The sequence below is a fragment of the Pempheris klunzingeri genome, chromosome 21 (assembly GCF_042242105.1).
Source record: "Pempheris klunzingeri isolate RE-2024b chromosome 21, fPemKlu1.hap1, whole genome shotgun sequence".
Lineage (NCBI taxonomy): Eukaryota > Metazoa > Chordata > Actinopteri > Acropomatiformes > Pempheridae > Pempheris > Pempheris klunzingeri.
The window spans coordinates 6,419,175-6,446,981 of record NC_092032.1 but is presented as its reverse complement, the minus strand read 5'-3'; the positions used below and the strand labels follow the sequence as shown (position 1 = coordinate 6,446,981).

At 41.1% G+C, this 27,807-nt stretch overlaps 2 protein-coding genes across 3 annotated transcripts in view; both read right to left on the bottom strand.

Annotated features, from left to right (window-relative positions):
- Window positions 1–13,184, bottom strand: part of abca4a (ATP-binding cassette, sub-family A (ABC1), member 4a) — a 29,699-nt gene extending 16,515 nt beyond the window's left edge. The window contains exons 1-11 of the mRNA XM_070853427.1: window positions 13,119–13,184; window positions 12,373–12,466; window positions 12,091–12,232; window positions 11,696–11,832; window positions 9,754–9,881; window positions 8,979–9,176; window positions 6,184–6,273; window positions 4,714–4,948; window positions 4,125–4,264; window positions 1,763–1,879; window positions 758–955 (exon numbers count right to left, since the gene is read on the bottom strand). Of these exons, the coding sequence (XP_070709528.1) occupies window positions 758–955; window positions 1,763–1,879; window positions 4,125–4,264; window positions 4,714–4,948; window positions 6,184–6,273; window positions 8,979–9,176; window positions 9,754–9,881; window positions 11,696–11,832; window positions 12,091–12,232; window positions 12,373–12,466; window positions 13,119–13,184 (1,545 nt within the window). The remainder of the gene's footprint in view (window positions 1–757; window positions 956–1,762; window positions 1,880–4,124; window positions 4,265–4,713; window positions 4,949–6,183; window positions 6,274–8,978; window positions 9,177–9,753; window positions 9,882–11,695; window positions 11,833–12,090; window positions 12,233–12,372; window positions 12,467–13,118) is intronic.
- Window positions 13,185–14,165: 981 nt separating this feature from the next.
- The window catches only part of arhgap29a (Rho GTPase activating protein 29a), a 33,818-nt gene continuing 20,176 nt past the window's right edge, over window positions 14,166–27,807 (bottom strand). For both annotated transcript variants that reach the window (XM_070852887.1, XM_070852889.1), the window contains 18 exons: window positions 27,609–27,669; window positions 26,985–27,131; window positions 25,621–25,685; window positions 25,404–25,514; window positions 25,207–25,287; window positions 24,670–24,855; window positions 23,853–23,990; window positions 23,541–23,731; window positions 21,404–21,573; window positions 20,604–20,732; window positions 19,389–19,487; window positions 18,895–19,058; window positions 17,822–18,010; window positions 17,470–17,607; window positions 16,914–17,149; window positions 16,446–16,761; window positions 16,245–16,353; window positions 14,166–16,096 (listed from right to left, as the gene is read on the bottom strand). In XM_070852887.1, the coding sequence (XP_070708988.1) occupies window positions 15,141–16,096; window positions 16,245–16,353; window positions 16,446–16,761; window positions 16,914–17,149; window positions 17,470–17,607; window positions 17,822–18,010; window positions 18,895–19,058; window positions 19,389–19,487; window positions 20,604–20,732; window positions 21,404–21,573; window positions 23,541–23,731; window positions 23,853–23,990; window positions 24,670–24,855; window positions 25,207–25,287; window positions 25,404–25,514; window positions 25,621–25,685; window positions 26,985–27,131; window positions 27,609–27,669 (3,486 nt within the window). In that variant the 3' untranslated portion in view covers window positions 14,166–15,140. The remainder of the gene's footprint in view (window positions 16,097–16,244; window positions 16,354–16,445; window positions 16,762–16,913; window positions 17,150–17,469; window positions 17,608–17,821; window positions 18,011–18,894; window positions 19,059–19,388; window positions 19,488–20,603; window positions 20,733–21,403; window positions 21,574–23,540; window positions 23,732–23,852; window positions 23,991–24,669; window positions 24,856–25,206; window positions 25,288–25,403; window positions 25,515–25,620; window positions 25,686–26,984; window positions 27,132–27,608; window positions 27,670–27,807) is intronic.

The following is a 27,807-nucleotide window of genomic DNA, read 5'->3' as shown; positions in this document are numbered from 1 at the left end:
TCAAGTGCTGTAAGCTTCCACTTGGACAAAAACAAAGAGCACCAACCATCCACCCAGCCATGCCCCCAGGTGCCCCCCATGTCACCCCCCAGCGTGATAGGCCTCTCATCCCGATTAGCCTCTGTAGCGAAAGGCGAGATTTTAACTTCGTTTCTAATGCACCGCTCCACAAAATGGGCCTTCACAAGAGAAGGTTTGTGATGATTTTTTTTTTTTTTACCCTCCACTCCATCAGCAGTAAACAAAAGAGACTCGACAGCTAGTGTGTTGCTCTGGCCCTCGCCCACCTGGGTAGATTGCCATGTTTCTGGATGGGGGGACAAATTGCAGAGCCCAAAGACAGCTTATCTAAATGCTCACATCACGTCAAGCGTGGTATTGACCACATAGTGGTTTGGCAACCAGGGTATTGAAATCAACAAGTGGCAAGACCTGTGCTTAATTGGATTATTTCATGAATAGGCCTTTCGTAGAACTTGATCTCTCAGGTGAAGAGAAACAAGGAAAAACAGTCCACATTCTTTCTGTCAGACTCCAATGGGGAATAACAGGGAAAGAAATTAGCAAAAATAATCCTGACGCCTTATTTTTATCTGGGAAAATGGAGCGTCCTTTCACTAGTCACTATATAGTTCCACACGATGATACGCATTTCTAAAAATCCAGTCAGTGGTATTTGAGAGGTAAGTAATTTTGCCAACTACAAGATGAAGGAAAGGCTAAAGGGATATATCATTTTTTAGTTATGCCCACTCACATCCCCATATTGGTTGAGCATCCGAATGACCCGGTCAGTGAGGTTGAAGATGTCTCGCCAGTCAAAATCAGGCATGTCGGCTGGACGGTCCTCTGGTGGGCCATTGTGCAGGAAGTTGAGAATGTGTTTGGAGGAGAATGGCGTGTCCTCAAGACTTCTGTCGATGAAATCCATCACCGATGGATTGTAGATGGAGTCCTGAAACAAAACAAAGTAGGGAAATGAGCTTTATTTAGCCTGTTTCTTTTTCCATTAAGACCTTTTTTTTTTTGCAAAGAAAGACGTTGCTAAGCCACCAGTAGCTACACAATAAACCTTTAATCACAAGTAAACACAAAAGGGGAGGAGAAAGCAATATATGCAACAAAAATGACTTTAACCAAAACATTAATTATGTCCTTTGATTTGAAAGGTATTTTAAAAAAGAGTAACTAATTAAAGAATGAAAATACACTGATGATGCGACATAGTGAGGAAGAATGGGAGAGGTGAACAAACAGGACAAAAATAAAGTAGATAGGGTTTATATTGAGGCAGAAAGGAGAAAGGAAGATGGAAAGATTAACACTCAAAGAAAGGGGGATAGCTGGAAAAGTGAAACAGATGGCATACTTTGGTAAGATAAGGTTCTATATTCAAGCAGGAAATTTTGTGAACTCCTGGGACCTCGACGAAAATTATCAGTCAAGAAAGGATCGGGATAAAATAACAACATCATTAATCACCTCATTCAAAGGGACAATTGTTTGGCCTTGCATGTCAGCTCACGAAGGTAGACACTGATCATATCTGCTGTATTAGGCACAGTAGGTCTGGGTGTAATTTTAAACCATTGTACAAGTTAAGTAAGCTGTTAGTTTAGAGCAATTTAAATGCAGTGTTGTATTTTTTTCATTGAGTCTCGCAATATTTGCATGGTTTGCATGTAACTTTCTTCCATGTCCTCATTACTAATGGTGTACTGTTTAGACCTAACTATTCAGTCACGCTTTATTATTGTCCTACCCGGATCATCTTGACTTGGACTCCATCTTGGAAAAAATCCCAGATCTGAGGAGCTACTTCCTCCCAGGCCTTCCCCATCGTCCGCAGCCTCTCCAGCTCCTCAAATGTGGTGTTTGCCTGCAAAAGAGGTGGAAATGTGTGTGTGAGGAAACTGTTATCAAAACTAAACATGCACACACAACTGCTCTCACAAATGCCCATATCTGGGTGCACACTATTCAGGAATATAGGAACATGCACTCGTGTGCATTTTGCACACATGTAAAGAGGAAACTGACATGTTGGGGAAAACACACGTGCATATGTGTACACAACATTCAGAAACTCAAATACACACATTGTCATAGCTCTCCTAATCTCCTGCTACATACCATTCCCACATCAAACTCTCTGTGAAAACAGGCTTTGCAAAGACAACACACACATTCTCACACAAAGAATTCCCGCGGGCCTGTTCAGATAACCAGCAACTGTGCAACAAATGCACTCTGTGCCAAATCGTCAAATATTTACTGCACGCTTATCGTTGAAGCCCTGGATATGTGTGGGTACAGTGCTTTGTGTGGCAAATACTAAAGGCTGGCTATTTCAGTATTCAGTCATGTGCAGTGGGGGATGAAAGCGCTCAAGAGTACACCCAATTAAACGCCTTCCTCTTGTGTGTGTCTGATTTTGGGTGACAATGGGGACAATGGAGCCAGGGTGACAATGGAGGCCATTGGTGACAACTGGCCGAATGCATTCAGCCTGCCCAGTGAATCTCAGTCAGGTTCCCACAAGTGAGTGCTTCCTCATTCCCTGGGGCAGTTTAAAACAGCAGGCAAAAGCTGGAGGAGGACTGGGGGATTCCTTGAGGTGATTTCTTTAAGGGGGCTGTTGAGGGATCTTGTAGGTGGCCAAGATGTGGGATATTTTGTGCCTAAAATAACATATACCTGCACACTTTATGTTGCAATAAAGCGGCAGTTTTTGCAAGTTTAACCAAGGATACTCAGAATACAAGGCGACTGCAGTATTATACTGGATAATCTGTGATTAAACCTATTCATGAATGAAATAACGAGGTCCAACTTCCTGGGTAAAATCCCCTGTTACACATTTATATAAGATGTCTAGCACTCATAAAGCTATATTTGTTAAGATGTTGGCAACCGTAAGAAAAGGATTTAAAGCTAAACTCTTTGAATTGTCTTTTAATATTAAAGAGTGTTGGGCAAGTAAAACGCCAAAGTAAGTAAGTATTTGACTGTAAAGTTTGTCACTGTACCACATAATTTACTCTGGCTTTAATTCAGAAAATGTTCCAGGTATCAAGATATATCACGTTTGATGCTTTTCAGCAAATCTGAGTGATATGGCCTTTGTAGAAAGTGATTTTGTCCCTTCTGTGATGGCTGGTGCAGATAAGACCTGCATGGCCAACCATAACACAAGAACAGTCACATAAAGCATGACTATATAGGTTTAAATGCATGGTGCTTCACTTGGAGTTTCATATGGAATAAACTGATGCATGACAGAGTTAAGAGGAAGAAAGCAAAGAGCATGTAGAGGCCATGTTTATGGTCCTCTAAAGTAATGGATTAACCCCTTAGTCATTACTTTCTTAGTGCAATTAAGATCCCAATCTGGGGGAAGAGGAAAACAAAGAGGGCATTAAAGGTCGAGAAAGAGGAAATACAAATGTGTGTGTGCGTGTGTGTGTGCGCGTGTGTGTGTGCGTGTGTGTGTGTGTGTGTGTGTGTGTGTGTGTGTGTGAGTGTGTAATCGCACGTCTTTAAGGACAGACCCCTAATGCTTACATAACACTGAAAAAGCCATGGCGCCAGTGGACTGCTTGATAGTCACCACAGCCGATCAACTTGTGTTCTTCCTTTGCAACCAAGCCATCCATGACTGCTGCCCCCCTAAAGGGCTTTGACCAACACGTATCTACATCTAGATACAAAGGGCTGGACATGACATGAGGAAAGCTGATCCCCCTTTGAGGGAAATTGCATTGTTCACTGCCGTAGGCTTGCTTGGGCCAAAGAAAATCAAAGACAGGGATGTCAGGGAGGAACAGAAAGCACTTAAAGGTGGTAGTCCTGGAATTCTTCTTGATTTATTTCTAATTTCATTACCTCCCCATGTTTAAGTAATAACGCATAACATGTTGTCTGATAGAAACTTGATAGATTATTGAGCATCGAGTAAAACTTAAGTATTTTACTGCTTTTCAGTGTAGGTGCAGAATCCCACTAAAATGTCTCACTACAATATCGTATCAAGTGATAAGAGTTTGATTTCCACTATCTGTATCACTTTATCAGTCCATGACAGTAAGCCATGCTTTGGCTAACAAGTGACCAATACTGCTTACATTTCGTATGATCTGCCTGACAGCCGGTGAGTCGGGGGCGTAAAGGATCTGTCCCATCAGCATGGGCTTGATGGAGTTCCACACAATCCTGGTGGCAGGGTTGGATTCCAGGTCTTTCATCAGATCATTGCAAAAAGGAGCTGCAGGGACAGGTCATGAGTAACATATGCATTCTATTGATAGAAAATATTGTAAAATTTGTTTTTATGCTCATTAAAAATACTATGCACCATATTTGGAGGGGTGAAGATTAGATGAAATGATGTGGGTGAAAAGGAGAATAAAGAATTTTGCAAAAATAACAATTGCCTGTTTTTTGCACAAATTTCCAACCAAATTTCATTCAAACCTTTAAGGTTTTGAAATATCTTGCAGAATAACAAACTGAAATCACAACCTTCTTGGCAGAGGTGATTAAAGTGATAGTGTACAAACATAGTAAGTCCACCATATTAAACCAGGAGATCCACCGATGTTTGACATAGATTAGAGTAAGGATACTTCAAAAAAAAAGCACAGAGGCACTAATCCAAGTCACAGAAACAACCCATACGCTCACATCTGTCATAGTATCATATGGTCTACTCACTGGTGCTGTTGTCGTATGTGTGGTGGCCCTGTCCCCTGCCGCTGCTGATGCCCAGGAAGGCTTTGTAGTTATTGTCCTCGTACCAGTTAAAAGAGGTGACTCGAGAGAAAGCGCCCTCTGTGTAGCCACATACTAGGCTGGAGGCAGCGGCCATCACCTCCCTGAAGGACAGACTGCTCTGGAAGAGAGGAGTCACGACCTGGAGAAGCTCCCTGGAGCTATTCCTCTGGACCAACTGTGGAAAGATAAGAGAGGAAAACTAAGCAAAGCAGCAAAGAAGCTTTTGGATGGAATATAATACACAACAGATAATATGAGTCAATAATGATGGAGACTTATTTTTGGGTGTCCAGATTTTGATTATGTGCCTTTTTTTTTTAACTTATTTAACTTTGAAAAATAAAGTCAGCACATACCTAAAGCCTTTTTGTATATTTCCATGAGACAGGCTACCTACCTATTGTCACTGTCAAGTGAAATCAATGTATCTCCAAATTTATGGTTTATGGCATTTCCTGATAACCTGAAGGATGATGTGTTCCTTTCTAAGATTCTCAAGCTAATCCTCACTAGACCCCAATTATCTGTCACAAAGCTGAAACTTGGGCTATTTAAGGTAGCATTTTGGAGATGAGTGGTTTTCATATGTGAGTGACACAAGACTACCCTAAGATACAATTCTGTTCTAATAGCAACGATTATAGTTATTTATTTATTTATTTTGGAATCTTTATTTAGCTTTATTTAAGAAGCAAGGAATGACTCATCACATCAACTGTCTCGGCGATAGACAGTCCGTCGTCGAGACAGAGACGTGTTTCTTGCCAACAGGATGTCGGACTGTCAGCTACACAAAAAAGCCCATGGAAACATCCATAACAAACAAAACGGGGTTAGGGTTAGGGTCAGGGTAATTCCACACATCTACATACATTAAATCCCTACAGGTCAGCACAAATTACACAGGTACAATCGCACAAATGTTAAATCTCACACTAGACTGTTACCAAGCTCCGAGCTTATCCATTGCATACAACTCAGCTAGCACTGACTGAGCTAATACTGACAATGAGACTCTTCACAAAGGTGAAAATGTGGTTAGACTAATGCGGGTAATACAAGCAAAAGAATAACAATGTGCATGAACTTCAAGCCAGTGAGAGAAAGGCATACACAAACACAAACAGACTGATCAATCACCGCTGGTGTTTAACCTTTCCATGTGTGGAGGCTTAAACTGCTCTCACAGCCTCAGTGCTGTTTCCATTGGGACGGTCTCATAATGATGATGTATCTGTTTTTGAGGCTAAAGAGGCCTGTTCTGGATTTAGCCTTCCTCATACGCACTAAATGATATCCCCCCACTGTCTGTGTTTGCGTAGAAGCTCAGGCGAGAGGAAGCAACTGTTTCCTGACAGCCAAAAATAGCAGGTGGTGAACTTTTGAGCAGACAGGGGCTGCATGCCTCACCTCTTGCAGTTTGTCCGAGGCGGCAGAGACGATCTGTACCCAGAAATTAATGCTGATCCCTTCTGAGTAATTGTCCAGCACGCGGGGGAGCTGGGGAGAAACATAAATACTTGATTTTAATGTGCATACTTTACCACATTATTCACTTCAACTTAATGCAAATATTAAATCTCCAAACTGTAAAAAGCACAGTAAACACAAGAAATGCAATTTCTTCTTGACACAGAGGATGTTATTAATGTCCTCCCTCCCTGGCGTTACTTCATTTGTTTTGAAGAAAAAGGATAAGAGCTGATACTGACCCTTGATAACAGCCACTATGCAATCTAACCTAAAAGCAAAATATCAAATGAGAAGCATTCAGACACATAGTGTGTTTTCTGCTATAAAGAAATGTCTCTTGCTGATTGCTGATTTTTAGCCATTTTCCATCTATGCCCATCAGTATGAATGTAGTGCATTGACCTTATCATCTAACACGTTGTCTTTTTAGTCAAATGTCATTCAAATGTCTCATACGTCAAATCACATTCTTTATGATCAATAGATCTATTGATAAAAAAAAATATTTCACTAATATAGGGGGAATTCATGGATAAATCAGATAGAAATACTTAAAACCTGTCTCCATCATTCAAATGTTATATGTTTCCCGTATATCAGCTGGGCACTGCTTTCTCTTGAGGATCTGCTGGTTTGCCCAGAGATCCTCCATTCTGCTCACAACACAATAGACTAAAGGTCCAGGAAGCAACACAAGGCCAAGACAGAGAGCTCCCACAGGAGACATCCTTCCATGTGACATATATAGACTCAGCCTATCAAAGACGAGCGAGCACAGATAGACATTCTCTATTGGACAAAAAGCCCATACGCCAAACTTCCTCAAGATCTTTCCATCCAACTGTTTACAATCCAGCATCTGCACAGATAAAGCAATAATCATAAAACATTAAGCAATATTTAAACTTTAGCGCATCCTACAAAGCAATCCGTCTTTGAGGGATATCTATTCCAAACCTCTACTAACTTCATTCGGACAAACAACTTAAAAACATGACTTGCACATAACTTCTATTTTTCACGTTGTGCTGTGACAAAGCGGCATCGGCTAGATGTAAGCAGACAGACAGACAACTAAACCCACTTGGCCCAGTTCCATGTGATTGTGTCTGAATAGTGAAGAGGCAAAGGGCAGCCATTGTTGCTGTCTGTCTCATTGTGGACCATGTTTACTCTCAGCGCCCTGTGATTACTAAAGAGAGGAGTGTCTCTTCACTAAGCTAATTACAGGCAGAGGCCAAGTCAGCTCAGCTATACGGCTGCTTCACAAGTTGTGTGCATTAGCCCTACCGCACCTATTTGAAGCACGGTGACTGATTACTATAATTAGGTCTCTTGCAGATAAATAAGATGCTGCTTCAATGTAAGCAATTTATTCAACTAAGTGACTTTAATTCATTTTTGGAGGTAATTTTGTCTTGAGTTTCTTTGCCGTATTTGGTGCGAGGAATTTACTCAGACACTAAATCCCAGGTAAACAACTGGAGATTAGAAGAGCTAATCCAGTCCAGGCGATATCCTTTAAATGCAAGATTTAATCTCACATTTGCACAAAATTGACGCTTCTGAGCAAATTCAGCTACAGTGTCCATGTAGCGATTGTTCTACATATTTATATGTTGTCTAAAAAATGAAAACACTATCACTTGAAATGTTTCTGTCATGCTCAACTGTAACATATTTGTGTCCTTGTAATGCACGTTCTAACATGCCGGGAGAATGACGTAGTTGTATCAGTACTTTAATTTCAACTTTATTTGTTTTAGACACAAAACCAACAGGCATTTCCCTGAGAAATATTTGTCCTACTATGTGAGTCATAGCTCTTGTAAAAATACTAGCAGCTATTTATCCATTGCGGTTCCTGGCGTTAAACATGCCGTAAGACAGGACTGTGTGAGCTTATTAAGTTTTGATCCAGGTGTGACTTGAGCACAAACTGCTGATGTAAAGTCAAACACAAGCTGCAATCAGGAGCTAATACACTGAATGTACGGAACATAAGGGACATTTTACTGAAGCTATGTGATGATGCAGTATCATTCAATTATGACTCAATTATAGTGGGCGTACCTCTTGAAAACAGAAGGTTTTTCAATATTTTGTACAGTCAGAGTAAAATAAACATGGCTGTACAATGTAGATCATGAACATATGGTGGAACCTACATAGGTTTCCAGATAAAAATGTAGCATTTTCAGTTTCCACAATTTGGATTTGGTATATTTTCATGGCTCTGTTACATCACTTAAAAAACATAAATCTCTTAACAAAATTTGTTGACCAGTTTAAGGCATCGATCATACATGCACTCTGGTTAAATGTTAACACTTGACACTGCATGATTACTACTTTGCGAATGTTATATCCTGCCAAGTACTATGTTGCCTTATGCCAACTTAACCTCGAGTCATTCAGCCAGAAGATGGCTCAGCCGTCTTTGAATAGCCATCAAACATCTTTGCAAATAAGTTAATTAACATGGCAACATCCCAAATGGGACTCATCCAGCCACAGCTCTATGCTGACATTGCCCGTTCATAAACTGAATGGATGAATCTGCCAAATTATGTTTAATGTATTCACTCATTTAAAATGATATTTTTGTGAGATTCATATAGTCAGAGCAAAAAAGATGGCTTAAAAAAAGTCTTACTCATAGCATTTTCGATCCAACAAATCCTTTAACGCTAACATCTTTATCAGCCCTCTAAGTCTCCGCCAACACTGACCAGTCGGAAGAGCTTGAAAAAGTCGACATTGGCATAGAATTTGTCCTCAATGATCTGCAGCCGTTGTGGGGTAAGGATGCATATGGCGCTGCGAACAGCATAGAGTCCTCGGCGGCTGGGGAAGATTAGGAATCGCTCCAGCAGGGTCACGCTGCAGGCGATATCCTTCAAATGCAAGGCTGGTACACCAAAGGCAAACTGGAGAAAGTGTAAGAGGACAGGAGATGTGCATAGCTTTGGTTAGTTTCAAACAACTTATAAAAAATAATACTAACTGATCCATTATACATGTTAATGGATACTGATATCATTGCACTGTGATGTCTTTTATTAAACTTCACTGGTCAGTATTTTCTCTTTTGTTTCCTGAATCAAAGTGGCTCCCAAGATCAACGAGTAAAACATCAAATGGAAAATTCCAAATCAGTACCACCTCAAGGTGTACAAAGTTCACAATAGAGTACATGATTTGTGTCATCATGTTCTATCAGCTGGCACACAGGAGTAACTACAGGTGTGAATGTATTTGCCTGTCAAGATGTTGACCTGTCCTGCTTGTTCCTACAAGTAAAAAGAATCTATAGGGGATTGATGGGAATGAACAGATAAAATAGTACAACACCTATTGTACAATCTTTACTCCCACTCAGAAAAAGGTCATTCAGAGTTGATGACTCATTTGTACTTAACAATATTGTCAAGCATTATGTGTAGACTCAAACAGGCAGAGCAATCCCAGGGTATTTAACCCTATTGTGGGTGTGTGCCTGTGTACCTGTTCAGGCCTGATTTGGGCATTGACGAGCTGATACACCACAGACTCTGTCAGAGGAACGTCTCTCAGCAGGTATGATGTCAGCGTCTCATCGTCCTTTAGGATAGTCTCCACCTTTACTCCTCGACCTACAAAGAGGCACAGAGGCAGTTCATGTGAATGAAAATGTCACTGAATGACTGAATGACTGTTTATGACTGGTCCCAAAAACAGCAGAAGACCACCACAGTTACCAAACTGAATTTACCTAAATTACCTAAAGTGTCATTTTTTCATTGTGCATTCATGTGCTGTTGGGTTTAACAACTGTGTACCAACATCATTTTTTTAAACCTCTTCTTGAATCAGGAAGTGGATTCTGGATAAGTTAGATGCTTCGGCAACTTTGGGCAAGTTGTGACAAATCAATTGCAGCAAAAGAACAGGAACATGGCATGTTGACACCCCACCCCTGCACAGTGTCATTATTTCCAGTGGCCTGTCTAAGCAGGAATAAGGTTCGTCCTGCCAAGCAAAGTGCTGTTGTGGCCTGAATCCAGGTTCAGCCCTAGACTGACTTGCCTTGAGATGAAGTTCTCAAACACCCATCAGAAACCAAAAACTTCTTAAGGTGTATTTCTTATATCAGGGATATAATGGCAACTGCTTGTTTTTGTAATGAATTGACACAAGTGACAATTTATGAGACACTAATGACTGACACAAAAGTCTTTGGGGCTTTCAAACAACTGAGCAAGATATAGTAAATCAAAATTAGGGATTAGTGTTGCTGGTCCAACACTCAGTACAGGTATCTGCTCAATACTGGCTAAAATCTCTGGATTGGATCTCGAAAAAAGGAAATATTGGAATTGGAAAATTATCAATTGTGCATTTTGATTCATGTATGAAATGAACAAGTGAGATATGTCGTGCTAAAGCTGTTCCTCCCACTTCCAGTTTTTATGTTAAACTAAGCTAACCGGTCATAGCTTCATATTCAACAGGCAGACAGGAGAGTGACTATAGATCTTAACACATGTAACTCTTCTCCAGACAGTAATAAAAAGTGTATTTCCAAAACTGAATGTCTAATATCCAAGGTGCCATCACTGGCCTCCACAGAGCACCCAAGGCTCATGGGAACTTCTGTGGAATGTGGATCCATATCAGTCAGTCAGTCCAACTACATATTTCTCTATGAGAGTGGCAGCAGAACCAGACGTAATCATTCACAGGCTTGACTGCACTCTAGCCTCATGTTAGGAGAAGGGAAGGGAACGGAAACATTCCGTATATACCCTATAGTATAGATTAACATGTCATGTATACAGTATGTTGACATGAACCGAAAATTGTTTGCATTGCGTCCCCTGAGATGGAATCAGTGTTTCTATGTTCTCTCTCCTCTCAGAGGCGAGCATGGCTGGGGAACACGTGAGCTGCTTTCCCACCAAGTAAACAACACACTGGTGGTGAAAGTAAGTAGATTACATTACGGCCTTCTTTTAACCCATGTGATGTAATCCTGTTACGCTATAGATGCACAGACAGACTGATGGGAAAATGTGTGAGGTATAATGTAGCCTGTGACACAGTTTTTGACCAAATGATGGTTCCAACAATTTAAAAGTCATGATTTAATATTATAGCCCTAATAATTAGCACACTAAAACCCTTAATGTTAACATAATAGCATGATATCTTGGCAGAATACAACTGCATAAAAAAGCAGGAGGAGAAAAGATACCTGGAATGAAAGAATAGCTTGCAATGCTAAATGTGATGATGCTATATATTAAGATTTCTATATTTAAATTATTATTATGCATATAATATTTATTCTGACAGTCACATCTCTTGCAGTAAAACAACAAACCAGAAATAACTAGAAAGATGTTTGGTTTGCTTCTACAGACAATAACGTTTTTGCGGTATGTTAATGAAAGGTGGGGATACTGACCTGAGATCTGTTCAGGACGGGTGCGCATTGTGTCCATGAAGTTACTCATAGCAGTCAGTTCCCTCCAGAGACGACCAAGCTGCAACTCTGGGTCACTAAAAATAAGCTCCTGGGCATCCATATAGAACCTAGCCAGTCTGAGGAGCAGGATCAATAACAAGTCATACACATTTAGTCTTGTATAACAACAGAATAACAGCACTTACATTCAAATATAATTGAATGCACATACTGAATCTTCAGAACAAGTGGAATGTAATCCACAGACATTTGAACATGTTTTCCTGGACTATATTACATAATTCAGCCCTTTCATCTCAGATCAAATGATTCATAGGAATTCAACACATCTGACTTAAAATTTCCTCCCTCCACCAACTCAGGGCGATGCTTACATGGAGTTGTTGTAGTTTGATACCAGGCCAGGAGATTCACCACGGGTGGGGTATTGAAAACAAGGGTTGTTGGCATTACAGAGGATTCCCTGGATCCATGGCAACACCCCTGTGGAGGGCATGGCCTTGTTGGGGAAGTGGCCTGAGGTACAGGAGATACGGTTAGCTTTCAGTGCTTTACACAATTCATTAGTGAATATCTATGAATAAGACCAGATAGCATATTTCTCTCTGCGGATTTAAATGGTTCTGCTAATTTCTTGGAAAGAGTTGTTTGCTTACATTCATGTTGACGGTATAGTGGATTCACTCTTCTTAGCCACACTAGTCCCATGAACAGCATAACAGGCCACATGATCTCCATGAAGAACCGCACCTGGATAAAGAGCGAAACTTCTGAATTTATTCTAAACATTGTTTGAGGGCAGTGATGGAGACATTTAGTTATTCACCATTTTCTGATATATGAAAAAGATGCAAACAAGTGGACTTCAGACAATGCATACATGTAATGCTCAACAACTTTGTTCTCACTTGATAACAAATCTCCTCTTTGTGCTGTATGTTCCTGCTGAGTTGGAATGTTACTAGATAAAAAAATTGATTTAACATTATAGCAAAGAAATATAATAAATCCATAGTTGAGCAGTTACAGTTATGTACGGTATGCTAAAAATCACAAGACAAAAGCAAGACTTTTGACTTTTGAGTTTCTTGATCAATCTGACTAGAATATTCTGTACGTCTAAAAGATATTTTCATGGAATCTGACTTATGACTTCCGTTACTTTTGCAAGTCACCTACATCATATTGCCTGTTTACATTACATTACAAAATGATAGCCGACTTCATTTTGGTGCTTTTGGGTTATTCCGTAACATAAACCTGATCATGGTCCAACGTTTCAGACAAAAAAGCTTTTTGAGTAAATGAGATGATATCATCTGCAAAGAATGACGTGTGTGCGCATTTTAAAGAAATGCAACTCCTAAACATAGTATGCAACTGATGAATGGGGGGATTTTACCCTCTGCCTCCTCCGGATGGTCCAGTTCTTCCATAGCAAGAGTTTGACCTGTCTTCCTGCCCCCATGGCTCCTCCTTTTCACCCCCGCAGGGGCTGGCACCAACCAACAAACCTGTATCCAATCAATACTCTTATGAGCCAAATAAAGCTAATTCATGTTAAAGCTAAAACATGTGACTTTAAAAGGTAATTTGCATTGGCACAACTACATTTTGTGGATGAAAACAGCCTGTGTACAGCCTAGGTGTGCACCCATTCATCCTGTGAGGAAGGCTAGCAATAGCTCCGTAATGAGGTTAATGAGCTCAGGACACTTCCTATGGTCAGCATAACAATTATAGACCGTTCTACGTCCTATAAACATTCTTTCAGTACTATTTATGGTTAAGGTCACTTCCAAATAACACTGAATATCTCCCATTAGGTATGCATGTTACAAATTTAACTTTGATCCAGGTGAGTAACAACTATCATTAATTTTATGGCTACTCCACATCAATCATATACACTCTGTCTAAATTTCAAAGCATGGCTATATGGCGTGACATATCACTTACCTCAGTGGAAAACTTGCACTGTAGATTGATACCCAATGAATAAAGCATAGCACTACATATTCTGCCGAGTGCTCCTTAGTGTTGCTAACACAGCTAGAATCCAGACCTTGTGAATAGCTAAGCAGATTGATTTAATCTCCTTTCTCAGTGCTGGGAGTCTGTTAACACTCTCATCCATTTGTAGAGGCCTACATGACCCAACCACCTGGCCCATGGTGTACTGTATAATCCTACCTCTGTTATAATCCCACCACAAGTAAAGGATAAATATCTATATATTTGAGCATATCAATATGATCACAGGCCTTAATTTTGCTCAGTAAGCGCCAATCAGTTTACCGTATTAAGTGGATACAACTTTTGATGCTAAACAATAGCATTGCGCAATTTAAAGTAATGAAGGAAATAATTGTTAAATAAAGTTCCAACATATTTTCACAATCCGAAAGAAAAAAAACCAAAACAACAGACCATCATAGAAGTTGTCAGATATATTTTAATAAGTTACAAAAGGGTGTTTGTTTTCATGTACCTGCTTTTTTACATTGAACTTTTCAACATTCTGTCAACCTTTTACATTACCATGAAAAACAGATACCATTTAAATAAATGATTTACTTCCTATTACTTACAAAGAACCTGTAAGTTTTAGGTTATTGATAAAACTAATTCAGAAAAACAGCTTTGGCTATTAAAAAATGTGAATGTTATCTTAAAATAAGAGATATAATGCCATTATACAATGCAGAGGCATTTCTAAAACCTTTTCAGATCAGTTCTAGTTAATGCCATACAAGTTCAACAGTATAAAAACAAGTGGATGTATACCCTTTGCAACTGGTGCTTCATAACATTACCAAATGCCAATACAGATACCCGGTACAGTGTGTAACAAAGTCATTATATTGATTTATACAGTTATTAGCAAAATGATTAATTATAACCTAAATGTAACAGTTTAAAACATTCTGACTCACAGTAGGAAGAAAGATGACTTAGAAGAGAAAAAGAGTGTTGATGTTGAATAAGTGCACCAAACTTTTTTTTCAATGTTGTGGCTACATGCACTATTGTAACAATTCATAGTTTTTTGGTATATAAACATACATAGATAATGAGCGTGTAAGAACTTTGTACAAAATATTCAAATAAAAACGTAATTGCACAGTTTCAAAAAGAATTATAAATATTCTGGACCAGGTGCCAGAGTGTACTGAGCAAGTGATTGGAAAATGAAAGAATGGTGAATCATGTTAAAAATATACAGCATTTTAAGTGCATCTTTGTCTTTTGAGGACCAAAGGTAGATTACTTGTCCACACGGTGCCCACAAATATAGTACATCTGGAAATTGTCTTTGCAGAGTCAATGCAGATGTTACTTGTTCTCTGTCAGAACATGGTGCACATTGTTCACATTCGACCACTGGTTTTAAGAACTCTGAAAGCGCATGACTGTCAGATAATCACACAAAATGAGCCTCTCGATGTTCTACCTCTTGGAGGCGCCTGGGCCTTAGTCTCTGGTACACTGGTTTGGACTGGTTTTGGCCAAGTTCCTCAGGGCTAGAACTGGGAGACTGAGACATGGCTGCCTGCTCGGCCTCAATGTCTTCCTCAAGAGGCTCATCTACAGACACCTCTATCTCAATCCCTAACTCCTCCTCATCCTCTTCGTCCTCTTCCTCCTCGTCCTCTTCCTCTGCGCTGTTAGCTGATGCACAGTTCTGCAGTGTTTTAGCTTTGCTCCCTGACGGGGGCTTGTAGAAGGTCCCAGGGGGAGGCTGGAGAGTTCTAGGAGCCCTGAAAGCTGTTGTGACTGGGTTGTGCTTGGTTACATTGTCCTCCCTTCTTAAAGTCCTGCTCGGTCGCACTGCAATGGTGTAAGGTCTATTGGGGTAGATGGTGTTAATAATGCCGCCGGTAGTTCCGAGAGAGACAGTTGATGAGGACAGTGGCAAAGAAGTTGATAAATTGCTAGCGTCCACTGCTGCACTCTCTGAGGGCGAACTAGCAACAATTCTGACAGTTCGAGAAGAAACTTCATGCTTGTACTGTTTGTCCCAAGTTCTGCGTAACGTCTGCGTGTCAATAAATGTACTTCGATAATGTGTGCCCACTCGCAATTTTGTGTTCTCGGTTTCGTCCACCTCTTCAATGGACTGGTCACAGCTACCTGCTTTCCTCTCATCTTGGTCAGTGCTGTTCCGTGTGTTATTCTCATCTACTTTGCCTCTGCTGAGTATTTGTTCAGCTGGCATGCTCACTGGCCGGGAGGAGAGTTTGCCGCGAGGGTGTCGAAGCTGGACCCTGGTGACGGTGATGTGCTGAGAACGACTGAGGCCTCTCTCGCCAGGTTTCGGAGCCTCGGGGACGTTTGATGACAAAACCTCACTGAACGTCTCGGAATCCACTTCATCAGCTTTAAATAGGAAAATTAACAAGAAGTTACAGATTAACATATCAAGTATATAATGTGGACAATGGCATTCATGGACAATATCAGCATCCAGAAGCAATTGTACTTCTAGAGCACTATTGTGATGACCTAGCTTTGTAACAGTACTGACCAGGTTCAAAGTCACCTCCGTCAAGGCTCGGCAGGGTCTCCTGAACCTCAGCCAATAAGTGTGAAGAAGGAATTATGGAGGAATGTCTCTTATACACCTTAGAGCTCTGCTGTAATGACAAGATAGACAAAGATAAAGAATCTTGTGTGGAAATAAAATCACATAATCTAATCTTTAGCATGAAAACAAATTACTAATTACCTCCTTAATGTCTCCCAGCGACTTGGAGTGCCTGCTCAGCTGTTGCTCCTTCTCCTGATGGGTGAGGCGGGTGTCATGGCGGGGTTGGGCATCAGTCTCCGTAGGTGAGGTGCCACTCAGGGGACTGAGGGGGGTGTCAAAGACCATCTCGTAGTGTCTTATCAGGAGTTCAACAATGAGTGCCTGATACGGGTAATCCACCAGAGAGGAAAGGGAAACTTCAGCATCCGCCTGCCTTGGTTTGATCAGTGTTGGGCCAAAGATGATCCCCAGGTTACTGGCTGTCATCTTATTCTCCTCTGATTGCTCGGTAACCCTGAAGAGAGATACAACAAAATCCTGACATGTTTAAAAATATCATCTCTCTACCGAATGGCAAAAAAGAGATTCACGTCTGTACTACGACCAGTTTAATAATGCACTCAGCAGAAATGCGTTGGCAGAGTTGTTTGACTAAGGCTGCCCTACCGGTGCAGATGCTGTATGAGGAACTGTAGTGTCTTGTAATGAGCTGATGGCAGCTGCCTCAGCAGGTCCTTGATCTTGAAGAGGACCCGGTTGAGCTCCACGCTGACTTGGGCTGGGGACACTGGGGTGGGACTGAGCCGCAGCGCCTCCAGTTCCTCCACAATGATGCGCTGGCTCTCCTTAGCTAACCCGATAAAGTCGTTATAGTAGCGGAACAGGATGAGGGGCTCTGGAAGCTGCAGAGGAAAGTAGGGAGAAATGAACCAGAAAAACAAATGAAACACCTTAATAACAAATAGAGACAACCAAAATATGTGAGAAAACAAACAAGTGGGACAGAATTAGAAAATGGGAAAAGCTATTGGGGGATGAGAGGTGGGTGTTATGTGCCAAAAATAAACAGACAAATAAATACCACTGCAGTGGCTTTGTTCTGGAGAGCACACAATCAACCATCTCATGCCCTTGTTTGGATACCCCTCTATGCAGACAGAAAGTAAATTCACAACACCTAAAAGCCTATTATACAATGGATGAGGTTTCAAAAGCAGCTCACCTGTCTCAGGTAGAGTTTGAGTACATTGCTTATGTCGTGGGGATAAAGCTCGGAGAGCTCTACTAGGTGCTTGCCATTCTCAAATGCCTGGCACAACTTCTCGACCCGGGACTTGGCACCATTCACGCGGTAGATTCCCTTCACAGCACAAAAACAAAATGCATTCAACACAGGAAAATTAGATGCGAATTTCAGCGTCACCATGACGAAACGGGGTTATGATGGCTGCAGAATACAGGATACGCCAAAGAACCATAAACATCACTGAGCGTGTGCTTTTGTGCGTCAAGGAATTATACAACACAACTTAAGAATTATTATGATTATATCTCTCATATTTGACTGAAAATACCTTAATATTGAGCGCTCTGTTCTCGATTTCTGATGTACACTTCTGTATGATGAAGGGGATGCCATCGTGGCTGTTCTTAGCTGCCTGTGCGAAGTCAATGCCGAAGAGGTGAAGCCTCCCCTGGAGCTTCTTGTGGCCACACTGGATGGCCAGGGTCTCCAGGCACTTTTTATGGCAGGCCAGTGAACACTGCAAACATGATGACATATATCTCAAGTTACATGTTGAACATTTTGATCATCTGAGTTGCATAAGGAGTAGAGTAACACCAGGATAAAGCTTAGGTTTAATTATTATACAAAACCAATTAAAAGACTACTACGTATATCCCTCCCACTAAACCCGATAGAACCATCAGTTCCAGCTGGTTCCGGCTTTTGGGCACAAAAATATGCACTCAAAAGTACTCGTGAACTTCTCTTTGAATTAAGACCAAAACAAGAAAAGCTTCATGTCTAATAACCAGTTGAACCAGTGCCATGGAATGATTCCAGTGCACTGCAGAGTTTCAGTCTCATGCCATGGAACGATTCCAATAGACTGTAGAGTTAGAGTTTTATGTCTTGTCAATGTGTCTACCAGCATTACATGACCCATCTTAAAAAAAACTAAACACACAAAAACTGTTCTTGTGTATCATCAGTGTATCTAATAAATATGGAAAGAAACCGGATCTAAAATAAACAACGGGGGGGCACAGGGGTGATGGAGGCGACTCGTCAGAGGATGAACAAAAGGTCTTCAGTTTCCACTGCCCGTTCCCCAACTGAGTCCAGTTGGTGGATTTGGTCTCTGAGGAGAACTTGTGGCCAGTTTCAACTTTTCCCCTTTATTCAAACGTTTTGATGAGAGAAGAGGTGGTCTTTCACTTTTGTTTTTGTTTGATTTTTGCTCACCATGACTTATAAAGAAGCCATTGTGAAACTTTGGCAATGTTCATCTTGAACTTGTAATGCTCTCAATGCTGTGGATTCACTAAACTTAACAAAAAGTCCAAACAGAGGATCGCGGCTGGATTGCGTTTTGTTTTATCAGTTCTAAAACAGAATAAAAAGAAAAGAAACCAAGGTTACCTCCTCACACTCTGCTCCATGAAACACCACCAGGCCGTCACACTCACGACATTTGGATGGTGCTCTGAGCTTCCTCAGCTTGTGGGTTTGAGCAGCCTTGGACATCTGGGTGTTTCTAAAGGGGCCGGGAGAGCTGGCTGTTTCGATTACCATCTCACTTGAACCTGCGGAGCGGAGGGAGAGAAAGAAGAAATGAAGGACAAAAAACATCATTAGAGTTCTTTTTCTTCTTGTATATACTGTAGGAGCACATCTGAATCCTACTGACAAATAGGTCCACTATCAGAAAAGAGAACAAATCTACATTTTAGATAAAACGTAGCCACACAAAATGGAACCAGCAATCCCAAAAGAACTAAACTTACAGGGTTAGTAATATGGGGTAAAAATGTATACATGTGGTGTAGATAAAATGATACTGTACAAACTAACAAATGGGCAAAATATTTACACGACATGAAGAGAAAGATGTATATCTGCTCAGGTTGTCTTACCATTATCAGAGGGTGAGGGAGGCTCTCGCTCATCCAGGTCATCAGCAGATGACATGGTGCCAGTAGAGGGGGTTCTGGGTAACCTCCTCTTGAAGTCTCCTGAAAAGAAAGGCAGGACACACCAGTAAGTCCACATCTCAACAACCACATCGAGTCACTTCTCTTTTTGCTGTGGTCAGTATTGCAGTGTTGAGGATGAGCAGTACTGAGCCCTGCAAACTTTCAGAATTAAATGCAGAAGGTGAAAAGGCGTGGTCAGTTTCATGCTGTTGTTAATTAAATTCTTGATGGGGGGTTGTTGGTGATTCACACCTCTATTGACTGATCAGTTAATTCCATCCAATAAGGAGGCTCATCTGGGTTAAAGTCTTTACGCTGTTTAAACTATAGGGGGTGGATGGAGGAATGGTGAGAGGGGGCTCCAGCCAAGAACGTCCTGATCTTACTTTTTTTTTTTTAAAAACGAATTCTTATACTGACACTTATGCAAGAAAGATTTCAATCAGACAAGTAAATATCTATTGTCAAATTTTACTTCGTGAAATGTTACACAAAGTGTAGTATTGAGTGCCCACCTGCCTCAGGAAACACATATCAACAGGTCTTCATTTACATCAACTGACACCAATTCTTAGGAAAATCTCCTATGCAAACACTTGGAGGAGGCCTGTCACGTCATTTTAGGAAGCAGATCTGTACAAGGCCATTACACTGTGACACATAAGTACTGTTGCACAGTAACAGAGGAAACATTGGAAAAAAACTACCTTTCATGTGTTTGTGTGGGTAATAGACTTATAGAGTTATGTAATATTAAACAAAGACGCACCACTGTCAGTGGTTGCTAAGCCACTTGATTCTGAGATAACACACTGACAAAGTTGGGTGAACATCAAGTTCATATGCTTGAAGGCCTCAGGCGCGCTTAAGAAAGTCAGCACTGAAGAATGTCCCTCCTGTCTGTCATCTGCAATGTGCGGCATACGGCTGCTACACCTGATATGTAGAGCTAGGTGTTGTGTAACAAACGGGGGAAACCAGATTTGGATTTAATATTAAAACAACCATTGTGCATGTTTTGTTTTATTTCTTTTTTTTACCTGCAATTTGTTTGGTGAAATCGACTAAATTAAATTCAAAGCTGAACAAAAAAAAAAATTGAATTGGGGTGAGTACATCTTTGGGTAATAAAGCTGGCTGCTACCATGGTCCTACCTGGGCTTGCAGTGGGTGAGTCCATGGACCGGGACTCACTGCTTCCTCCAGCACTTTCTGAGTCGCTGGACATCCCCCCACCCTGGCTGGTTGAGGCCCAAGGACGAAATGGGGCCTGAATCCTAAGTGCTGGATAAAAACATACCGTAGGAAAAACATTGGAAGACGTGAAAATCCGCTCATGTTGTAAAAATGTAACCATTACATTTCTGTTCATTATAGACTATAGATGAAATATAAATGTTGCTTAAATCTTGGTTTGAAATTAAATCATAGATTACTTAATTACCCTTGACATGAATCACAGTCATAACTGGATTTGCTTCAGTGGATAGGATTATTTAAAACATAAATATGCAAATGCATGTCTTCTAGTTACAGGCTACGTAAAAGATTTTGACGAGGGTTACCAAAAGATTTCCTGTTATTTCAGCTGTGTGTTGAATCTCTAAAAAACACAATCACATACACCTTTTACACAGCCTTGGCATCAAATCAACCAGCAGAGTGTAATGGCCAATTTGCACTTTAGTATTGTTTGCCTATGACGCCAACTACCACTATCTTTTCACCTAACTGTTGTGAGACCATTAACCACTGATCACCCTAATACTGCTTAAAAGGATCTGGGTGGATCAAAGTTGCACTGTTGATAACAACTTGTCTTGGCTGTGGCTCTTTTACATTTTGGTCTACTGAGACTAATGGTGTCTGTTCTACAATGAAATTCACCCTGTAAGACTGTGCAAAACGATCCTTCTATTCCTTCGTCTTTTCTTATCTGATTAAAAAAAAAGTACCTTGGATGTCGGTGCTACTGTTGGAGCGCCTCTCTGCAATTTTGGCATGCTGGGCATTGATGGGACTGTCCACATCATCTGCTCCAAGGAGGTCTGAGGTCACGGACACTTGTGACAGGTTGCTGTGGGATGAGTGGCTGCCAGTGAGCGAGCGCTTGTTGAAAGGCATCCTAGGAGGGAAAATGATGGAAAGAAAATAATGATATTGTTTATAGTTAAGTCACAGTGCCTGGAAGCTATTAAGGTTTAAGCAACAGGCTGTTATGGATCTGAAACACAAATACTAAAGGCCTGAGTCACGATGCCCCATAAGTTGTGTATTTATTCACTATCTTTTGAGCTAACCTCAGAAAACACACCAAAGATACCCTGAGTTTTTGTGGAGATGTTCTTTGTGTTTGGGTGGACTATTGCTGATCAGATGAATTTATTTAACCCAAGAATTTATTTAACACAAGTCAATTTAATTTATATAGCCCAAAACAACAAATGTGCTTTACAATCAATATATCATACATCACTGTTTATCCTTAGATACTAAACCTGAATGAAGATAAACCGCCAATAATAACAGCCGTTAATGGAAAAACTCAAAAAGCGCAAAGCAGTATCCCTCTAGTCACTCTCATTTCTTTCCATTTTCTAGTAATGCTTAACAGTGAAACTTATATTACTATTATATAAGTCTATGATTCTTGTCTAGCAATAACACTCCTCTCTTCAGACAATTTTAAATTTGATCTGTATCTGTAATTCCTGTACTGAATTTCCAAACTGCCAAGCATATTTCCTAATTCCATCAGCGCTGAAAAGAAACCTGAATAATCATGAGATCATGAGCCTCACCTTACCTTCAAAGACAGCAGTTAATTAAGTGATTGACAACGATTAACTGACTTGTATATGCTTGCCGATGGCTAACGTACGAGCCATCCCAACCATTGTTAATGAAAGTACACCTCACAACATGCAGTATTGTAGGACAGCGTTCTATATTTAACCCTTTGAAGACCAATGCTGTGGATGCGTGGGAGCACGAGTGTGTGTCTAACTTTCATTTCCTCTTTCCCAAGCTGAATTCTTTTGATCAGAGGGGTCAGAGCTGGGGGGTGGGGGATACAGGGAGAAAACTACGTAAGAACAAAGCACTCTCTTCTTTCCATCTGTGTGTGTGTGTGTGTGTGTGTGTGTGTGTGTGTGTGTGTGTGTGTGTGTGTGTGTGTGTGTGTGTGTGTGTGTGTATGCATGTGTGTGTGTGTGTGAGTGAGAGAGGGAGAGAGAGAGAGAGACCACCAACTTGTGTTAACAATGCCTCTGCAAGAAGACGGTACTAAAATTGCCCAACTACAAAGTCACCACTGTGTTTTTCATGTTATTTAAAAACAATTTGTATGTAATTTGGAAGCCACTTAAAACTTTAATGAGGGTTTAATGAAATTAACGGTAAGCCCACCACCCCTGCTCATCTCTCCAGTGATCGCAGTCATTTCCGCAGGAAGCCCTGGCCAGCCCAATTGTTTTACACTTCATTTTTACACTTCAATTGTTTTTTCACTCCACCTCTCACCACTGAGATCTGCAGTACCAGATTGTTACGGTTACTCCATTTCACTGTATTTATAACCACTTGCTTGCCACAAATAAATATTCATGTTCCCCCAGAATCCTATGATGCAAGCTTTGAACTTTAGGACTGTGAACCTCTCAGAGAGCCACGACTTTATCAGTATCACTAAAATAACTCACTCAGTCACTTCCTTGATAAAATCTGAGAAAATAAACAATCACTGATAAGTAAGGGGACTGACGTAGTTAAAAGTAGTAACTAATTAGCGAGCATCAGGTTTCAGTTTAATTTAAGAGTCCAATAAGGTTCATGACCTGTAGATGTGCCTACTCTATAATATCATCGACTGCCTTACTGGGGTTATTGTGCAAGCTGCTACTGTTTGCAGGTTGTTCATTAGGATACGAATGTTTCTAATTATTTGTTATTAGACATACCTGTGACTTGAACGTCAATGCTCTCAAATATGAAAGATTCATTTTTACTGCTTAAATTACTTGCAAATGTCACAATGAAAACTCGAGCCGTTGAACCTATGTGTTTCTTTGCAGCAGTATCTTGATGTCTCACCCTGTGTTCGGTGTGACAGCTGAATCAAACGAGTGGGACTCCAGGCGAGGTCCATCAGTGGGTAGACTCCTGACAAAGTCGATATAGCGCTGGCCCGGCTCGTACAGTTTGGCATTTTCACACAGACTCTGGTGGTTGACAGGGAGGGATACGACCTGGGCCTGCTGGAGCTGGAACCAATTCACCGTCACCTGAAACAAGCATTGAGAGCCTCCTCATCGGTCTTGCCAGGATGTAGTACATTATTTCTGTTATTCATGTTCGTCTAAATTTTAATAAACATCCGCACAAATAAACATGCCCGATACTTACAGCCTTGAGGGTGAGGTCGCACTGGGAGACCATCTCTCTGATCTGAGTGATGATCTCACTCTTGGTGTTGGCCAGATCAACTCTCTTCTCCCCCACATCAATCTGACATGCTTTGCAGTGCTCCCTGGCCTCCTCAGCCTGCAAACAGAGGAAATCATGATTGTCTTGTCAGTCAAAAACATTATGATGGATTGCTATTTTTGTAACTGCTGCAAATCGTATGGTCAGACCAACCAACGATACTCATCAGCTCAGACGAGAGGTAAAGACAAGGACAATACCCTTAAGCCTGATTGTTATCTTTTGTTTGCCGCCAATTCCTGTGTCGATTCAGAGCTGATAATAAGAATATGAATGTATTGCCTATATACATGCTAGCTACAGTTTAACTGACAGTATGTACTTTGAACTGGGATTGTGTTTATGGTCTTGATGGTATAAATGATGGAGTCCAGCATGGAATTGTAGATGTGCCTTTCAACCTTTTTCTATCCCTCTGTGCTTTCAATATCCAATAAATGTCAACAGAGTGCAGCAAAACAGGAGTGTGAGTGCAGTATTTGGGTTTCTGTTTTCGTGGGTGTGTGTCAAATGTGTCTGTGAAGCACCAAACTGAGATAGTACTGTGGCAGGGGGGAGGCTGATCGCGCTCCAATGGTGGTGAGATTTCAACATACTGCTAAAGTGAGTTACAGAGGCTGACAGTCTGATAAATCAAAGCATTAAAACCAACTTTAACAAACAAAAACTAAATTCAGGGCGCATTCAAAGCTGCCACAATTCAAGAGCCACAGACCCATCAGAGGAGGTTCTGTACCTTCTGCAGGGCCTCCTCCTCCAGCCTGCGCCTCTTATCTAGCTGTTTGGCCGCTGCTGCTCCTCCTCCTCCTCCGATCTGCTGCTCCTCCTCCAGGCGGCTGGTGGACACCTTGGCCTTCTCATACTCCTCCTGCCGCTGGGCCTGCAGCAGCCGAGCCTTCCTCAGAGCACTGTCTGCCTCATGCTGGAGATGCACACACATTAAGTTCAAACAAAGGCAAAAAAAAGAAAGAAAACACATCACATACTGCACATATAGTACATGCAAACGCAGACGTGCCACATACAAGACAAGTACAAATGTGGCAACACTGGTAAGAGTCTACGAGCGGCTAATCTTGCCATTTTTCCAGTGTTAAGTGTTATTAGCTTAGTTAATGATGCAGGCTACATAACTACATGACTGCAGAGCATCCAAGTATACTTGGTTTAGGTATTATTGAGCATTCTTGGTCCGAGCCCCCTAGTCAGTCAACATCTTTAGATTCTGTATGCGTTTGTGGGTGGCCCCTCATCAAATCCCAACCTAACTCACCATTTTCTTTTGCTCTCTTTGCCATTGCTCCTTGACCTCTTTTCGTAGTTTGTCCAGCTCATTCTTTCTGGCTAGGAGAGGCTGGAAAGAAACACAAGCACCCCCCCGCACCGCACACACAGTCAGTAAGTCCTCTTGTTTCCATTATACAGCTCGAGTCCCATTTGAGAAATGAATCTTTTGCCTTGTTGGATTACCTGCATGAATTTGTTGCTTTGGAGTACTGCTGCTGTGTGAAGTACCAGCTGGCTGTATTCAGTATCATTTTTGAAAGCAGTCATGTAGATTTCCCGGAAAGGCATGAATTCCTTAAAAGAGAAGAGGAAAGTCTTAGTCTCAACACCCAGCAGCTAAAAGGCAGCAGCAAAACAAGCATGTCAGAGCAAGTCAAAACCAGCAGCAACATTTACTCACCTGCTGACTTGCAAGCGTCTTTGCCGATTCGGCCATTTTGGCGTAACTCTTTGCACACTCAATATCTGCAAATAGACAAATTGTCATTTATGTGTGTGCAAATATTTGAATTGTGCTGAAGTACATATTTGTTGGATCTTCCTTGAATACAAGGCTAACTGAAAAAAAAAAACATTGAGGCTTTTTCTGATTAAATCACACCATGTCCTTGAGTCATGAGACAAATCTATGAAATTAATCAGTAGATAAAGTATTAACCACAGTGGATGTGTTAAACAAACAACATGTATGTTTGCCTGATAACAAACACTACTGTACTATACAGCTTGACTGAGCGCTTTGTGTCACTGTGTTGACTGGCCGAGTGACTAAGTATTAGACTGAACCATTCATTAACCGGCGAACAAAAAAGCTCTCACACTGCACACTCGGCATTGAGCCTGGATAAAGCTTGATTGTTTTAAGGCCTGAAAATTTTCTCAGGAAATTGGCCCCCAATTAATCCCCACATCTTGGCTCTGGCAATCCTAAACACAGCATGACATATGATTAGAATGTATTGGAATTTAGATTAATTAAAAGACATTCTACAGACAAATCTAAAGAAAAATCGGATGATAAATCTCAAAGAAGAAAAATTCATTGAATATCAACAAGTTTACTCTAGATAAATCTAAAAGTAGGTGTTCACTTTGATAATTATGTAACGTAAAGTATATAAACTGACAACTAATCTTAAAAACACTCAAAAAGAAGTGCTTTGCTTGTTTGTTACTTGTTGGTGACTTGGTTGGAAGCCAATCGTGGTCCAATATGTTGTTTACATAAGTGTGATGTGGAAACTGGAGCCTTCAGTGCAGAAACACTGAGACTGTGGACTTTTCAGCCAAGTAGAAGACATCTTGTGTCTAGCAGGTCAACTTTTGAAATAAAGATTTTGAATGTTATAGATGCAAATTTAAGAACTCTTAACCAAGGTATTGAACCTGAACAAACAAAAGTATTATTCAAAGCAAAGTATGTTTTATGTTTTAAAAACATATCTGAAGGGGGTCTTTAAAATAACCATCATTGTTTCAATGAAAAACCTCTAATTACCATTATTGTGATGTTAGACCATAAACCTACATGTCATGGCATGTACATCTAATACAGAGAATACTTTAACATGACGACACGCACTTAACTTTCGTACTTCATTACATACTTAGGTGCCTGGTTCATGACAGCTGATGTTTGGACATCAGTGTGACAGGTGCTACTTAGCTGCTGCTTCTCTACATGTCAGAAATGCTCGTGTTTCTGACATGTAGAAACTGTATACTTGCACTTGTATTCATCCCTCCGCCTGTGCCCTAACTCACCCATACTGAGCCGCTTCTCCACCCATGCCAACAGCTCTTTGGTATACTTGGACCAGGCCTTGGCATAGAGCAGCGCCGACTCCACCCCGCTGTCCTGTCGCTGCAGTGTCCTGTCCACCTCTTCTGCCCGAACCGGCGGAGACGGTCCTACGAAAACCACCCGAACCGCACATGGCAGGTTATAGAAGACGGGCTTAAACATGACTGCTGGCAAATCAACCCACAATCAACACGCCTGTTGCTACTACATGTGCGTTAAGCTAGCAACATCTGTGATTGTGAGTCAGCGAGAAAAGCCCAGTCTGACCTTGGGTGAGCGCGATATGAGCTAATACCATGTGAAGATAAGTAATGCTGACAGGGGACTGACTGCTGGACGTATTAATAAGTGGTTAAGGAGGCTGCTCATGAAGACTGAAGAGCTAGTTGTGCTCTTACCTCAGATAACCCCACACACATTCCAAAGGCAATGACACCACAGACTTCTCATAGTGATAATGCAGCAACAGCAGGTCATCTTAAGATTTATTTATTCAAACAAATTTACCAGGATCAGTTTTCCCCTACAGTTCCACAGAACAGCACCAGAGTACAGTGACTGTATGTTACAGAGATCTGTCTTACCTGGCGGATCATCTTTCTCGGGACCGGATCCTCCAGATTCCACGGAGAGGTTCTCAAAAGACTGAAAAACAGACAGATGGAAAAAAAAAACATCTACAATGAGGAGGATGAATTTCCTACTCAAGGCACGGTATGCTCTGCTGACAAGCTTGAAACGAGGCTTATCAGAACCTGGGCTTCCTCTTTAGAGCAGTTCTAA